The sequence below is a fragment of the Mercenaria mercenaria genome, chromosome 8, assembly GCF_021730395.1.
Source record: "Mercenaria mercenaria strain notata chromosome 8, MADL_Memer_1, whole genome shotgun sequence".
In the NCBI taxonomy this organism is placed as follows: domain Eukaryota; kingdom Metazoa; phylum Mollusca; class Bivalvia; order Venerida; family Veneridae; genus Mercenaria; species Mercenaria mercenaria.
The window spans coordinates 78,471,172-78,482,594 of NC_069368.1; the positions used below are offsets into that span (position 1 = coordinate 78,471,172).

The window sequence follows — 11,423 nt, forward strand, 5'->3', positions numbered from 1 at the left end:
ACTTGCACACAACTTGTATTACTATAAGATCTTGGCTCCTTTCTTGAACCAGCCATATCCCACTATAGATTCTAGAGTTGTGGCCCCTGAAAGGGCAAAATTTGGATATTTTCGTATTGTCTGCACGACAGTTTCATTTATAATTGGATTTTAATCAAACTTGCACTTAAGTTGTATCACCGTAAGATCTCGGTTCCTTCTTGAACCAGCCAAATTCCGCCATGGGTTCCAGTTACCTTCTGATCTACTTTCTTGTTATTGATGACATGTAGGCAATATTACTCAGGTGAGCGATCCAGGGACATCATGACCCTCTTGTTTACTTTTGTTTTCTATATGTGTTTTCTATATGGTGTGAAACGGGTACTAGGGTCATTCTACAACTTACACTTTTATTTACATTTAAGCAAGATAAGTACATGTAAATTGTTTGTTCGGTTATTCAAGAATTTGCATGTGTCGTTATGTATGTTCAAACAAATAAGAATACTATTTAAGAAATAATATATCTCATTTTGTGATTTGTTGTTGAATAGGATCATTTTTTGGAGTTCAGATACGAAGGAAGGCGCAGTCTGAATGGTATAATAATATGCATCTGAACGATAAACGATGATCGCAAATTTGATAAATTAATAAAAAATAAGTTAATATTTCACCGCCGTATTTTCAGAGGAACGGTGATGGTTGGAGCAGCCTATGCAATAGAAAGAAATTTCTTCCAAGAGATGGGAAAATATGACGAGGGCATGAAAGTATGGGGAGGGGAAAATTTAGAAATGGCATGGAGGGTAATGCAAATTTGCATGTCAGTAAGAATACACGAATATTAAACACGACCGGGATATATTTTTTTATGAAAAAATGCGTTTGCAAAATTGATACCCTATAATACGTGTACAGTGTTAAATTGTATCAAATTTTTAAAATTATGTGATAAAATCTTTAAGAGATCTGTTGGTTGCTAATCAGTATTCTTGAAAAAGAACACGTTAAATATTTCATTTGCGTGCTTAATCATCTAACAGCGCCATAGTTGACTTGTAATAATTTGTTCTAATATTCAGCCGAGCTTTCCTAACCTATACGTTTTCATAATTATGAACATTTATCCCATGCCTTTAAATACATGTATACAGGTCTTTGTCATTTAAAAAATGTATGTCCTTTTATTTTTGAAGATTTGGTTGTGTGGTGGCAGACTTGTTCACGCGCCTTGTTCACACATTGGTCACGTGGCGCGTTCGCAACCGTACTCATTTCCGGGTGGTAGAGAAGCCATTGAGCAGTTTAATTACAAACGAGCTATAGAGGTCTGGATGGACCAAGAACACAAAGACCTAGTCTATAACTACTTTCCTCAAATGAAAGTAAGCCGAACGATGAGTTTAATTACTCATTAGAATACAAATGTAGATTGGTTTTAGTTTTGTTTTTGTCGCCAATATCTTAAAATTAACGTAAGAGAAAAATGACAAGTTAGATGGAGTTTTAATTTTTGCTTCACATAGTGAGTTGTAAGCAAAACATGGAGGCAAATGGCAAGATGTATTGCATAAAAGCTGCAGCGTGCATGCGTGCATCAAAGTTCATTTGCTGTTGCCCCTAGTTACCCGTACTGGCGACTCCTCCAGCGTAATTTTAGGTTTTAGGAATAAAATATAGAAGGCGCTCAAAACAGAGAAACTTTTTCCGGTTTATTATCGTGCCTGGTGTAAAGAATACATTTCTGAAAGGAAGTTCATAATTAGAAGGAGGGGCAGGGGTTCGAACAAGCGAAGATTTCAAAGTCCGGCGTCATTGATTAAAGTTCCGCTCCCGGTTGTGAGAGTGGCAGAAAAAGCTACGAAATCAAAATGTATTAAACTTCCCTTGCCAAAATGAGGGCGTACAGTTACTTGATGTACAATAAGGGGTGGGGGGGAGGGGGGGGGGGGTAGGGGAAAGTCCCAGTTTGTTCGTCTGATGTTAATAATTGTTGAAATGAAAATATTTAAAAATCATTTGATGAAATTTTGCATATCTAAAATGCAGTCTATTTTCACTTGAATAGAATATTCTCGGAAAGGTGTTTACTTCATTCAAAGAGAGCTGTTTATGCACAGAAGACAGACTGTTATCAAACTTTATGGACTTCAAATATTTTGTACACCTTAATGTAGCAAAACTTGTTTTAAATTGCAGACGCTTGATGTGGGAGATCTGTCAGAGCGCCTTGAACTGAAGAAAAGGCTTAAATGTAAACCATTTTCCTGGTTTATGGAGAATGTCTGGCAAGAGCTGTTTGTTATGAGTAAAAACGTTACAGCCTGGGGATCCGTATGTATTCATTGAACTTAATTTTGTCATGTTACTGGTGGATAAAAAAGGACAAGATAGGGTTTCGATAGAAAAGAAAATCAGAATCACTAAGATTTCTTTGTCCATAAATTAGAAAATTCCCTTAGACTTTAAGTTACTTTTATTCATTTTAGATCAAACATTATTAATCACTCTGGTCACCTCATTCCTTCGGCAATTTCAGTTTGATTACGTATCTTGGCATTTCTTAAATCTTGGATTGTTTGTTTATATTTACAGGCAAGAAACTTACATACCAACAAATGCTTAGATAACCATCAGTACCTTTTCCAAGCTCCAGAACCACTCTATGCTGAGTCATGTCATTACATGTACGCTGCCCAGGTAGGCACTGTCATGATGTTTTATTCAAGTTTGCTTTAACTTTTGTAAGACTGTGTCAGTAAGTCAATAAATAAATAATTAATTAATTAATTAATTCATTCATTCATTCATTCAGTTTAATTCTCCCTTTCAATATCAGATTAAAAGGACTTTATAACTCAGATACAAGATAAGAATAAAATTTGATTCCTAAAATGTATAGAATTAGATTGTATATCTCCCATTTATGTCCAAAATTTAAAATTTGTGCACTAAGTGTTGACAGTGCTGTCATAGCCAGAAATAAGTAAGGGTCGAAATTCCTTATTGACAGAGATAAGTAAGGGTCGACCAGAAATAGGTCAGGGCCGGAAACCCTCATAGCCAGAAATTGATAAGGTTCGTAAACTCTTATATCCAAAAATAAGTAAAGATCGAAAACCCTCGTTGCCAGAAATTAGAAAGGGTCGGAAACCCTCACAGCCGGAAAATATTTAGGGTTGGAAACCTATGAAGTTCCAGTTTCTTGTCTCATAGAATTAATCATTTTACATGGAATCAATATCGGACACTAGTGATGATATCATGTATCAGGGAATATGCGAACACTACTGTGTCCCTCATTTCATATTCGTTTTATTATTAAAAACTGAAATTTTGATAAAACTTTTACGAAAAAGACTGACCATCCATATTTTCCAGATGACGCCTCATTTTATGTGCCTTTCCTCGTGTGTCCTGTTATTGCTACATTCTTACATGATTGTCCCGTACTTCAATTATAATTCCAACAAATTAATGGCACAAAAGAGTTTATTACTTAGCTTTAAATCAAAAAGCAACCTTGTGCAGTCCAACAAAGGTATATATACTCTAATATTTACTGAATGGTTTAGTCAAGATCTACACTGATGAACCCCTTATTTAAATATGGGCGAATGTTAGTAATGTTAGAAGGAGGATAGTGCAAGATAAAGAAGATGCTCCAATTCCAGAAGTGTCCCTGCTTCTATAGCGTGCCAGGTGTAAGGCACCCATACACGGGACTCTTAATACAAATATTAGTAATGCTTAGTTAGAGGAGTGGGGCTCGAACTCAGAAGAATCCTGGTTTCGAAGTCAGACATTGTAACTACTGGACCACAACGTAGATGGACAAAATTAATAAACATTTATTTAAAACATCAGATAGATTGTGTGAGAGTATTATACATGTATATAGTTTTCAATACTTACAAATTAAGGAAACAGTCCGCTTAATTCTTGATCAACTCTCATATGAGCCGCGCCATGAGAAAACCAACATAGCGCATTTGCGACCAGCATGGATCCAGACTAGCATGCGCATCCGCGCAGTCTGGTCAGGGTCCATGCTGTTAGCTAACGGTTTCTCTAATTGCAATAGGCTTTGAAAGCGAACAGCATTGTTCCTGACCAGACTGACGGATGCGCTGGTCGCAAATGCACTGTGTTGGTTTTCTCTCGGTGCGGCTCATATGTATTTGCTTATGCATTTATCTTCTACTCTTACTTCCTGCTTTCTCTTTCTTGTCCTAATATATCGATTGAAGTTTTAACATGATAAGAACGATCACCTGTTAATAAAGATAACTTTTAGGTTCTCCTTAGCAACGTTTTCATTCACTGGTTTTACTGTGCATCCATTAATGTTGTTTTGTCGCAAAGAAACAAGGACAAATGTCCAACAGGAAAGAAAAACATATTCAAAGAATATACAGAATTTAAAGCCGAACATACAGCATTCCACATGGTTACTTAAAGTATGATCGAACCTAGCCTGGCGTTGCATATACGCAGTTTTGAAGGTATTCGAGTTAATTTCAGGAAGAATATTTAGAAATGTTAATATTACGTTCATTATGCAAAGTCTGCATACTTTTGGAACGGCCTTTGTAGCCTGAACCGAATAAATAATTCGAATGTCATTTCTGTCTGTAGTTAATCATTAAACGCCTTACTTAGATCTCCCCAGCTCAGATTACCGACAATTTAAATGAAATGTTGTGTCACAATGACCATCCGTGTTGTAAATATTATCGTTTTGTTTTGTTTTGGTTTTCATTGATAAAAGAAACGACTGTCTGTTTCGTATAATCGACAATAGTAAGGATAAATAAATAAATATGAAATATGAAACAGAGGAGTGATTAAGGTCGCTGACCTCGAATCATTAACTCTTCACCAACTTAATTAGGTATAAAAATTTTCATTGAGAAAGCCAACCAGTTGGCTAACGGACGGTCGGTGGTTCTACCCAGGTGTCTACCCATGTCTAACTAGTTGGCTTACGGACGGTCGGTGGTTCTACCCAGGTGTCTACCCATGTCTAACTAGTTGGCTTACGGACGGTCGGTGGTTCTACCCAGGTGTCTAACTAGTTGGCTTACGGGCGGTCGGTGGTTCTACCCAGGTGTCTAACTAGTTGGCTTACGGACGGTCGGTGGTTCTACCCAGGTGTCTAACTTGTTGGCCTACGGACGGTCGGTGGTTCTACCCAGGTGTCTACCGGTGTCTAACTTGTTGGCTACGACGTCGTGTCACCGTGTTACCTTCAATTGGCTCGACGGTCGGTTTGTTCTACCGTTACCCATGTCGAACTAGTTGCCTACGGACGTCGGTGGTTCTACCAGTGTCTCCGATGTCTATCTAGTTGGCCTACGGACGGTCGGTGGTTCTACCCAGGTGTCTACCCATGTCTAACTAGTTGGCCTACGGACGGTCGGTGGTTCTACCCAGGTGTCTACCCATGTCTAACAAGTTGGCTTACGGACGGTCGGTGGTTCTACCCAGGTGTCTACCCATGTCTAACCAGTTGGCTTACGGTCGGTCGGTGGTTCTACCCAGGGGTGTCTACCAATGTCTAACCAGTTGGCCTACGGACGGTCGGTGGTTCTAAACGGACGGTCGGTGGTTCTACCCAGGTCTCTACCCATATCTAACTAGTTGACTTACGGACGGTCGGTGGTTCTACCTAGGTGTCTACCCATGTCTAACAAGTTGACGTACGGACGGTCGGTGGTTCTACCCAGGTGTCTACCCATGTCTAACCAGCTGACTTACGGACGGTCGGTGGTTCTACCCAGGTGTCTACCCATGTCTGACTAGATGGCTTACGGACGGTCGGTGGTTCTACCCAAGTGTCTACCCATGTCTAACCAGTTGGCTTACGGACGGCCGGTGGTTCTACCCAGGTCTCTACACATGTCTAACCAGTTGACTTACGGACGGTCGGTGGTTCTACCCAGGTCTCTACCCATGTCAAACTAGTTGACGTACGGACGGTCGGTGGTTCTTCCCAGGTGTCTACCCATGTCTAACTAGTTGACTAACGGACGGTCGGTGGTTCTACCAAGTGTCTACCCATGTTACATTTGATTACGGACGTCGTGGTTTACCATATCTAACTGTTGATTACGAGGGTCGGTGTTCTACCATGTCTAACTAGTTGACTTACGGACGGTCGGTGGTTCTACCCAGGTGTCTACATTCTAACTAGTTGGCTTACGACGGTGGTGGTTACCGGTGGTACTGTCTAACTAGTTGGCTTACGACAGTCGTGTTCTACCCATGTCTAACTAGTTGGCTTACGGACGGCCGGTGGTTCTACCAAGGTGTCTCATGTCTGCTATTGGCCTACGGAACGTCGGTGTTCACTGCTATGTGGCTACGGACGGTCGGTGTTTACCCATGCTAACTAGTTGGCTTACGGACGGTCGGTGGTTCTACCCAGGTGTCTACCCATGTCTAACAAGTTAGCTTACGGACGGTAGGTGGTTCTACCCATGTCTAACTAGTTGACTTACGGACGGTCGGTGGTTCTACACATGTCTAACTAGTTGGCTGACGGACGGTCGGTGGTTCTACCCAGGTGTCTACCTATGTCTAACTAGTTAGCTTACGGACGGTCGGTGGTTCTACCCAGGTATTTACCCATGTCTAACTAGTTGGCCTATGGACGGTCGGTGGTTCTACCCAGGTGTCTACCCATGTCTAACTAGTTAGCTTACGGACGGTCGGTGGTTCTACCCAGGTATCTACCCATGTCTAACTAGTTGGCCTACGGACGGTCGGTGGTTCTATCCAGGTGTTTACCCATGTCTAACTAGTTGGCTTAAGGACGGTCGGTGGTTCTACCCATGTCTAACTAGTTGGCTTACGGACGGTCGGTGGTTCTACCCAGGTGTCTACCCATGTCTAACTAGTTGGCCTACGGACGGTCGGTGGTTCTACCCATGTCTAACTAGTTGGCCTACGGATGGTCGGTGGTTCTACCCAGGTGTCTACCCATGTCTAACTAGCTGACTTACGGACGGTCGGTGGTTCTACTCAGGTACTTACCCATGTCTTAAACGATGCCGAATAGGACATGTGGTCTTCCTCTTAGAGGAAGGTCAAATCTTCTGATAGTAGAGGCTCTATTACCAGAAGATTTGAGCTATATATCGTATCGATGCAACTCTAAGCTAGACATGAAACGACTGTTTTTTGTTATGTTTTGGTGTTATGGTTCAAACCAAAGACAATCTGACGGCCATATGCTTAAATTTTCTGTTACGGTGTTTTAAGCAACTCCTAACTTAATGTAATCGCGCTCAATTCGTTTTTAGCGTCCCGATTTGGTTAAGTTTTTTTTAGCTCACCTGAGAAATGCTCAGGTGAGTTTTTCTGATCACTCGATGTCCGTCGTCCGTCTGTCTGTCAACATTTAGCTTGTGTATGCGATACAGGCTGTATTTTTCCACTGATCTTCCTGAAATTTGGTCAGAATGATTACCTTGATGAAATCTAGGCCGAGTTCTAAAATGGGTCATCTGGGGTCAAAAACTAGGTCACTAGGTCAAATCAAAGAAAAACCTTGTGTATGCGATAGAGGCTGTATTTTTCAATTAATCTTAATGAAAATTTGTCAGAATGATTACCTTGATGAAATCTAGGCTGAGTTTGAAAATGGGTCATCTGTGATCAAAACTAGGTCACTAGGTCAAATCAAACAAAAACCTTGTGTATGTGATAGAGGCTGTATTTTTCAATTAATCTACTTGAATTTTGGTCAGAATGATAACCTTGATGAAATCTAGGCCGAGTTCGAAAGTGGGTCATCTGGGGTCAAAAACTAGGTCACTAGGTCAAATCAAAGGAAAAGCTTGTATATGCGATAGAGGCTGTATTTTTCAATTGATTTTCCTGAAATTAAGTCAAAATGATAACCTTAATGAAATCTAGGCCGAGTTTGAAAATGGGTCATCTTGGTCAAAAAGTAGGTCACTAGGTCAAATCAAAGAAAAACTTTGTGTATGCGATAGAGGCTATATTTTTCAGTTGATCTTCCTGAAATTAAGTCAGAATGGTTGCCTTGATGAAATCTAGGTCAAGTTTGAATATGTGTCATCTTGGGTCAAAAAGTAGGTCACTAGGTCAAATCAAAGAAAAACCTTGTGTATGCGATAGAGGCTGTATTTTTTAATTGGTTTTCCATGAAATTTGGTCAAGTTCGAATATGGGTCATCTGGGGTCAAAAACTAGGTCACTAGGTCAAATCAAAGAAAATACTTACTTATACTCAAGATTTTTGCTCCAGTTTTAATGATAATTGATCAGGATACTTTTTTCCATGAAATCACTAGGTCAAACATGTTTACACTGTTTAATATGTTGTTTTATGGTGTGTTTCTCAGGTGAGCGACCTAGGGCCATCTTGGCCCTCTTGTTTTATATAAGCAGGTATCTCAGTAACTACTTCTGGAAATGGATTGAAACTTGGCACACTTATTCACTATGATAAACTGACTTACATTGCACAGGTTCCATAACTCTATTTTGCATTTTTTACAATTTTTGGGCCCCTTTTTTACTTAGCTGATTTTTTTGGTTAGGTTTTTGTATGTAAGCTGGTATCTCAGTACCCACTAATGGGATTGGATTGAAACTTCACACAATTGTCCATTGTCACGAGTTGATATGCATTGTACAGATTTTATAACCATATTTTGCAATTTTACAAAATTATGCCCCCTTTTCGACTTTAATATTGATTCAATTGACAAGGCTGTTGAATAGTCGAGCGCTGCTGTCCTCCGATGTTATTTTACTTGGTCTTATCCAGTTTGGAAAGAATACGACATTGTGTTTTGCTGCAGCAGTGTTAATAATTTCGCGTGGGAATTTGACTTATATTACAAGAAAATGCATGTTATTATCCCTAAGTGAAAGAAGGTAATAGTTTGGGCACGCTTTAGTATTGAATAGAAACATATAAGTTGACACTGGTTTAAGCGCTTGCATATGTGCACGCCAGTTAACTGGTAAAGTGACATTTGCGGTAACATCGGTCTGAATAAATTAATGTGGCATTTGTTCTAATACGCGCTAGACGACAACTGTTTGGTGCGATGAATATGTTAGACTTGAAAGTACAAGTTCGTTAAAACTGATTTAAATATATATGTGAAAACCTTGCAATGTACTATATTGATAGAACTGTTTTAATCATCATTTAAGGGGTTTTCCATGACGAATGACAAGTTGTTAAGAACTTCCCTGCAATGTGTTGTTGTAAAGGAAGAGATGGAGGGAGCCAGACCAAAACTTGAAGACTGTATCATTGGTCCACGTGACACGTGGGTTCACAAACAAGTATGGACATTTTTTCAACAGTCAGTCAAAATATAATATTACAGTTTAATCTAATACAAAATAAACCAGATCATCCTGCTTTTTAAAACACTAAAAAATACAGTGCATTGATTTTATATGAACGCTTGAAGAATATATAAGATTACAAGAGCATCCTATAATTCGAGGTCATTTATGAGTGTGAATATTCTATACAGTAATGTACCGATAAGCTTAGTAGGAAGGGGACATTCATTACAAAAGGGGACATTAATTATAAATTTAGGGGACATTCATTACAAATTTCGTTAGTTTAATTTTTTTTAAGCTAGGCAGATTTTCGCTTTAAAATGTCATATTTGAGATTATATTTCAGGAAGTATCTCTCTTAGTGGTGAATGTAGACCTAGTAACACACGTATCGGTTATCATGCAATAGCTAACAACTCGCCCATAAAGTTTTAAAAAGCTGCACTTAATTGATCTTAAACATTCCGTATATCCGAGGCTTTCTTATCACACACTTTTCTGTTTTCAGGGAGGTTATATCAAACATGAGAAATCCGGTTTGTGTCTCGATTTAGACGAACAGGGTCCCGTGATGAAAACGTGTGATCCGACTGCTGTAACACAGATATGGCAATTTAACACATACGTTTCGTGACAGCAGCTCATCAAATTACAAAATAGATCGTTCATTACTTGCTTAAACATTAAAACGCAATTTCTGATCTCATTATTCGGACATGTTCTGTTATTACCAAAATTACTTTTTACCAAAGGCCGAATATATCTGTGGACCCGCATGAAATTCAGATTAAAATATCTAGTCGGAAAGGAGATTTTTTTATGTTAAAAAAAAAGTGCTTAAAGTCATGTTGAACATAGTATTACGACACAGTGAAACCGCTTCAAATGGACGCATTGGAAAGACAAACATTTACTTGTACATTTGTGGTGCAGAGGTGGCAAAATTGAAGGACCTAGTCCAATAGGATGAAATAATTAAGTCGTCTTTACGTAACAGGGTATTTCTCATCAGAAATTTCATTTTGTACTCTCGGATTCAACGCTTTTATTTGCGCTTTAATAACATTCGTCAGAAGAGAATGTATTTTTGCTGCTAGTGAAAATATTTTTGATTTGCAAATCCAGATGTTGCTTTATTAGTTACATGCCATGGCGAATCTCGATTGTTTTAGTAGATGTCTTACCTTGCCAGAGTGTTCAGCGACTTTGCTTCATAATATTTAATGGATGCCCATGTCATTTTGTGCATCAGAGATTTGAGCCCAGGTATAGGATGCATGCTGCCTTGCCACTGTGTCAAGACTTGGATCATGTCCAGGACCCATATTAATTTCAACAAAATTAATGCTGTCGCAAAACTTCCGTCACATTCCGCATTAATAGTGCCACTGACAGTTTAAAATCATCATCATTATCATCATCATCATTATGACAAAGTTACATTTTAGCGAAATATAATGTTCTTTCAAATAAATTTGGTTCTTGCGAATATGTACCCATATATGTGCATAAAGACATTTAAACACACAATATATTGTTGTCTGTGAGTCTGTCAAAATAATCCGCTAGACACGTTTTGCAAATTCCTAAAACTTTCCTGCTATTTCATATACGATGTAATTATATTGTGGACATTCAAAGAAATGTAAAACCTACGTCAGGAATCGCAACGTAACGTCAGGTAAGATACGTTTTGACGTCGCTGCTCAAATTTTGTATCCAGAGCAGTTGGGAAGCGATCATTTTGATGGATATGCAGACAGTAAATGTGCCATGATCTTGCTACAACTGTTAATTGTATTTATTGTTTGTTTATGTTGCCAGAGAAGGAAATTGATTGCAAAAACATATTCGTGTTGTATTTTATGTAAGACATGATAGCGTGAAAAATCTTTAATACCGTTTCATTCAAGATTTGAATAAAAGTTGGATACCCCATGGCCAGTTTGCCCCGGTTACCAATAGCTGGACCAAATATGTGACTCCAGTAGCCTCCCGTGGCGTATGACCTGTATTGATCGACTTGCACCGTATGACTAATGCTAAAGCACGTGCGATTTACCTAACGTATAATCCTCCGTAGCTTGTTAGTTTCT

General features: G+C 39.0%; 1 protein-coding gene across 4 annotated transcripts in view; it reads left to right on the plus strand.

Moving 5' to 3' along the window:
* LOC123566006 (polypeptide N-acetylgalactosaminyltransferase 13-like) overlaps window positions 1-11,175 on the plus strand; it is a 69,786-nt gene extending 58,611 nt beyond the window's left edge. For all 4 annotated transcript variants that reach the window (XM_045359813.2, XM_045359815.2, XM_045359814.2 and 1 more), the window contains 6 exons: window positions 674-791; window positions 1,182-1,370; window positions 2,185-2,319; window positions 2,581-2,685; window positions 9,184-9,318; window positions 9,836-11,175. In XM_045359813.2, the coding sequence (XP_045215748.2) occupies window positions 674-791; window positions 1,182-1,370; window positions 2,185-2,319; window positions 2,581-2,685; window positions 9,184-9,318; window positions 9,836-9,961 (808 nt within the window). In that variant the 3' untranslated portion in view covers window positions 9,962-11,175. The remainder of the gene's footprint in view (window positions 1-673; window positions 792-1,181; window positions 1,371-2,184; window positions 2,320-2,580; window positions 2,686-9,183; window positions 9,319-9,835) is intronic.
* Window positions 11,176-11,423: the final 248 nt, after the last annotated feature.